This window comes from Tupaia chinensis, unplaced genomic scaffold (genome assembly GCF_000334495.1).
Source record: "Tupaia chinensis unplaced genomic scaffold, TupChi_1.0 Scaffold000542_1, whole genome shotgun sequence".
NCBI classification, from domain to species: Eukaryota; Metazoa; Chordata; class Mammalia; order Scandentia; family Tupaiidae; genus Tupaia; species Tupaia belangeri.
In genome coordinates, this window is record NW_006160055.1 from 41,398 (window position 1) to 46,877 (window position 5,480).

At 59.9% G+C, this 5,480-nt stretch overlaps 1 protein-coding gene and 1 non-coding gene across 3 annotated transcripts; both read right to left on the reverse strand.

Annotated features, from left to right (window-relative positions):
* Nucleotides 1–484: 484 nt before the first annotated feature.
* Nucleotides 485–5,120, reverse strand: CTDSP1 (CTD small phosphatase 1; the record flags this gene model as incomplete). 2 transcript variants are annotated; one of them, XM_027775299.1, is given in 6 exon segments in its annotated part: nt 485–2,119; nt 3,129–3,314; nt 3,644–3,736; nt 4,323–4,379; nt 4,490–4,591; nt 4,972–5,120. In XM_027775299.1, coding segments are annotated over 6 exon segments (716 nt in total), but the record flags the coding sequence as incomplete, so codon positions are not given.
* Nucleotides 4,037–4,092, reverse strand: MIR26B (microRNA mir-26b). Its single transcript, NR_129436.1, has one exon. It is a non-coding gene; the product is annotated as a microRNA mir-26b (primary transcript).
* Nucleotides 5,121–5,480: the final 360 nt, after the last annotated feature.

Here is a 5,480-nt window from a genome sequence, read left to right on the forward strand (position 1 = left end):
CCCTCGGCTACCTCGGCTTTGGGGTGCCTAGCGCGGCTCTACACTTCCAGCCCCCAGGACCTCACGAGCCCCGCCCCTGCCCGCTTCGGGCAGAGACCCCGCCCCACCCCTCCCCCACGCATTCCAGGGGCCGCCACTGCCTGGTTTTGCGTTAGAGCTGACAGCAAGGAGTCGTCAGTGTCCAGACATTAAACGAGGTCTGTATAGAAGCCTGTCTGCATCTTGCAGGCCAGGTCGCCCAGGCTAGGACAGGCAGTTAATGAAGTAGAACAGCACGGCCCCGGCTACACTCTAAGCCGTGCTCTTAACCCGGCCACCTTCACCGGGCCTGTGCCGGGAGCCTGAGCCACATCCTTCCTCCGCGACCATCTTCTGCCTCCCTGCAAAGGCTTGCTGAAGAGGCCACTCGCTTATACCTGTAGTTACAGGTATAAGACACACAAGCCGTCCCTCCTACCCCCCACGTAAGAACCACAGAAACAAGTTTGGGGGGCGGGGTCTGGCTTTCTCTTTAGTTCTCTCCACACCATCGGGCTGTCAGAGAAGGCACTTAAATGTCCCATTTCAGGCCTCCCTCCCCGCACCACACCAGATCTGCGGGAGGGAGGGCGGGTGACATCACTTGACATCCCCCTTGGCACTGGTAGTGGGTCCCCTTAACCATTAGACCCTGGGGGTGCCCAAGGCCTTGACCTCTAGACTCACAAGAATGGGTAAGGTTTCAGAAAGAGGAGTCAAGAGTTGGAAGGCAGGATGTCCCAGGAACTGCCCCCAGCCAGCAGGGGGCAAGGTGAGGGTCCCCTACAGGGGGTGGGTTGGCACAGGGGAGGGGGCAGCTTGGTCAGGATTCCTGGAGCTCTACCCCCAAACCCCACAAGGTCCCACCTCCTGCAGATTCCCAAAGGCACTGGTGAAGTCTGGAGTGGGTGGGGAGGAACCACTGGGTTGTGTAGACACTCCCATACCCATAGCAGGTGGCCTAGCTCAGTGCTGGGCACAGGTGCTCAATAAACGTCTTTTACATGAATGGAGCAAAGGGTGTGGGAGAACAGGACTGGGCCCAGGGCCCTGGGCCCAGCTTGTTCCATTCAGAAAACAGCACTTAGAAAAATGTAAAAATCCTTTCCCTCCCTCCCCTCAATTTCTGGGCCCAGGAAAGGCACATAGGAAAGGAGTCTCTACCCCTCCCCATCCTCCCTCCTTCCCCTAAAACTCTATATACACATATACATATTTATATGGCACCACGAGGGGTCCTGCCTGTGCTCACTCAGTGCTGGGAGCACCAAGTCCCAGGACTTTTGGGGGGTTAAGGCAGAAGTAAGGAGGTGGCTCGGGCGATGCCGGAACAGCCCTCGGCCAGGAGAAGCTGAACTGCAGAGTCCTGCAGGATGGACCTCTGCTCCCTTCCCAAGTGGTAACAGCCCTGTCTCCTCTCCCCCCACCCCAGGGAGATTAGGGGGCTCCATCAGTCCCCAGGGAGGTGGGGAAGGGGCAACCCGTTCCTTCCTGACCAGCCTAGGCTGTGACAATGGGCGGGAGGGCAGGACGTTCCAGGCAAGAGCAACCCGTGTTCCTGGGAAGGCTGGGTAGGACAGGGGCTCTATGCAAGGCACTTGGTATCTGTCCTTCCCAGGCCGAGGACCCAGGGCGCAAGGCAGCGAACCTGCTTCCCCAAGCAGAATCAGGAGGGGCCATGGGGCCCAGCTTGGCAGCAGAGAAACAAGGCAGCACAGAGGAGGAGGCAGAAAGGGAGGTGGTAGGCAGGGCCCCCAAGTCCCCTGGGGGTGAAGAAGTTTGAAGGCACTGACACAGGGGCTCAGGGGCTCCATGCTGCCCGTTCCTCCCTGCTGCAGTCTGGCAGGGCTGGTGGGGGAGACAACTGCTTCCCCAGGGCGCTGAGTGTGGCCCACGGAGGCTGCTGCTGGGAGTCTGCGTGTGAGGAGGAGTGCCAACGGTCAGGGGCAGGTTCTGGCCCCATGGCGCCTCACTAGCTCCCAGGCCGCGGCTGCCTGAGCACTGAGTACACGTCGTCCACACGGCTGAGCTGCTCAAAGAAGGGGAGGAGGTCGTGGAGCTCTGTGTCACTCATGTTGTCAAACCACGAGGCCACCGGTACCTGGGGAGATGGGAATGCAGAGGTGGAGGGATGGGGACCTTGCAGATGTCCAGGCCACCCCTAAGCTCCCATACACACGGACTCCTAGCAACCCCTTCACCTGCAGTGTTGAAACTTCCTGACAGCAACCCCCAGTAAAACACGTTATACCTTTAACAAGCAAGTTTCACAAATACCTAATCTCACTGTGTGCAAAAGTACTCTCATATTTTCCATCCTATTTCATTTTTCTCTCGCATAGTTGACTGCAATTAGAGTCTGGGACCCAGTGACTTAAAACTCACATCAAGCACATGTGCATGGATGCATGCCCCAAATCCCAGGAATGGAGAAGGGATTGCAGCATGGCTATCCCCCGTGGGAGGGTGATTTCTTGCTTTCTGTCTCTATAGCAAAAATCTCTCTCTAAAAAAAAAATCCCAATCAGGACCCACTAAATCACTTCTGTGGTTCATTAATGGGTCACAACAGGTAGCTGAAAAAGTTGAAACCGGATCAGCTGGTGGCGTGGCAGTTAAGGTGGCTGGATCCCACGTGGCTGACTAACGCAGTTCAGGTCCCAGCGCCAGTAACTTGGAGAACACGCTGGTGCATGTGCATGCCTAAAATCCCATAAGGAGGGAGGGATGGAGCAGGAGGGACTGTGGCATGACTGTTCCCCCCCACGGGGGATATGTTCTCACTTTCCATCTCTCTCTTTCTCTGTCTCTCTCCAGCAAGCCCACGGGCCTTCTGGCACAGTAAAAAAGGAAAAGCTGCAATTGCTCTATGGCCAGGTGGGCACCACAGCCCCTGGCAGGCACCCTCTGCACAAGAAAACAAGGATCTGATGGGTACAGAGGAGGCTGCAGCAGTGGGTAGAGGCAGAGGTAGCTGGATGGGTAAAAGCAATGTGAAGGCATCAACCCCCCCCATGGCCACCTGATTTGCCAGGGAGGCGGAGGCCACCTGAATGAACTGCCCCTGTCCTTGGGCCTCAAGCTCATGTCCCTGTCCCGCCTGTACTCACGGCGTTGTCCGGATGGAAGACATAGGAGGCGGGCGAGTTGTCCAGGATGAGCACCCGTCGGAGGTCTCGGCCCAGCCGGCTCAGGTCTTTCACATAGTTCCCACGGTGGAAGACGCATGACTCTCGGAACAGTCGCGCCCGGAAGGCTCCCCACTTGTCCAGCAGGTCAGCAACTGGGTCTGCGTACTGGCAGGGCAAGAGGTGGGTCATGCTGGGGCTGAGGGTGACCCAGAGGGGTCGATGGGAGGGCAGGGCTGCCCAGGACTCCTGGAGTAGGAGCTCACCTTGGCGAGGCTGGCGGGGGACAGCCCACACTCGAAGAGCTCACCCATTCTCTGCAGGAACTCATCGACGTGGGGCCGCTTCAGCACGTACACCTAGGGGGCAGTGAGGGGACGGCTAGCCACAGGGCCGGTCGGGGGAGGGCAAGAGGTGGGTCATGCTGGGGCTGAGGGTGACCCAGAGGGGTCGATGGGAGGGCAGGGCTGCCCAGGACTCCTGGAGTAGGAGCTCACCTTGGCGAGGCTGGCGGTGAACAGCACACACTCGAAGAGCTCACCCATTCTCTGCAGGAACTCATCGACGTGGGGCCGCTTCAGCACGTACACCTAGGGGGCAGTGAGGGGACGGCTAGCCACAGGCCAGGTGGGTGGGAGGCACCTGAGGGCTGGGCAGAATGGGTAGAGGCACAGGAGTGCAGGACAGAGGGTCCGGGGCCTGTGGGTTCCACTAGGCCTGCCCCAACCACCCTCCCAGAAGAGCTTCAAAATGAACTTTGACTCCTCAGCTTCAGGTCCTACCTCGTGGGACTTGCTAATTCCCAGTCCCTTCCCCCACCTCCACCTCGGCCAAATGCAGGAGCCCAGGGCAGCCCCCCTTGCCCCATGGCTGCAAGGCACCGGCCCCCGAGCCAAGTAATGGAGAACAGGCTGGACAGCACACAACCTATCCTGAATTACTTGAACTGGGTCCCGGGCAGGGTGGGGCAAGGGGGTGTGACAAGAGGGGATGGAAGGAGGAACCCTGAGGTTCTGTGTGCCCCTGAGGGAGGCAGGCAGGCAATCTCACACCCACAGGGTGACATTCCACATTCCACATCCAGCAGAATTCTATCTGGTGCTCTCTGGATTGATGGGCAAAGCCTGGGGTCTGGAAGGCAGACGCCAAACCCACTGCCTCCTCCCCGCCCCTCACCTGGTGGACCACCCCATCGATCTCCACGGGGATGATGAAGTCTGCGTTGTTCACTGGCTGTGGGGGGGAAAAGAGCTGCTGGAGCTGCCTGGGAGAGCAGACCCCCCTCCCAGCCAGGCCAGGCCCCCCTGGAGGCCCCTGGCTGCAGGCTGCTGGGCAGGGCCCACCTTGAAGGAGCTGTGCACCAGGGTCTCGTCCAGGTCGATGACCACGCAGATCTTGTCCGAGTCCTGGGCCTTGGCCTCGGGGAGCAGGTACTGGACTGAGGTCTGCTGTGGGGAAGGGGGCTGGCTGGGCGCACCTCTCAAGGCCCCGTCACTTCTGCACGGGCTGCCCTCCCCCAGCCCAGGACCTGAGGAACCGCAGGCACCATGCGCACACACAACTCCCCACCTTGCTCTCTGGGCCACCTTTCCACACCTGGAACACTGACACAGAGAGAAGCTGCCATCTACAGAGAGTAAATTCGGGGCACCCCCTGTGAGGGGCCCTCCCTGGGCTGCAGTCTTGGGGCACACAGAACCAGGTGGGTGGGGAAAGTGGCACCCTTCTCCTTACCTCCCTGTGTCTGTAGGTGTACCCTGATCCCCGGCAGTTCCTCCCCGTGCCCCCGCCCAGCAGAGCCCAGGTGCCCCTCGCCACTGCGCACCTTGGGGATGGCACCGTTCTCCTCCACAAGCAGGGGTGCCCCACTGTGAGCCGGCAAGTTCTCCCCATCGTCACGGCAGACGCAGCAGAACAGTGAGTGGAGAATGCCCCGGCTCCGGGGCTTCTGGGAAGCCGCTGACTTCTGGTCACCTGCAGTAGGGAGGCCCAAGTCGCTGGTGTGTGACACCGGCCTGTGCATGTGTCCAGGTGCAGATCCCTAAGCTGGGAGGATCCGGCTGTACCCCCCACCCTTCCGGGCTCTCCCTGAAATGCCCCTGCCAGGGGCTGCACCAGTCCTTGCTCCAGAACCCGTACAGCAGCCCCAGTAGGTCTAGTGTGGACGGAAAATCACCTGCATTAGTGAGTGGGCTGCCTGGAGAAGGGGAAGGGAGTGGGCTTCCTGGAGGAGAGGGCAGGAGTACTCTTTTTCTCACGGCCTGCATTACTGTTGAGGGATCAGCCCCAAGGCCCCTTGACTTCACTTTACCTGAGACGCCCCTGCTGTCCACT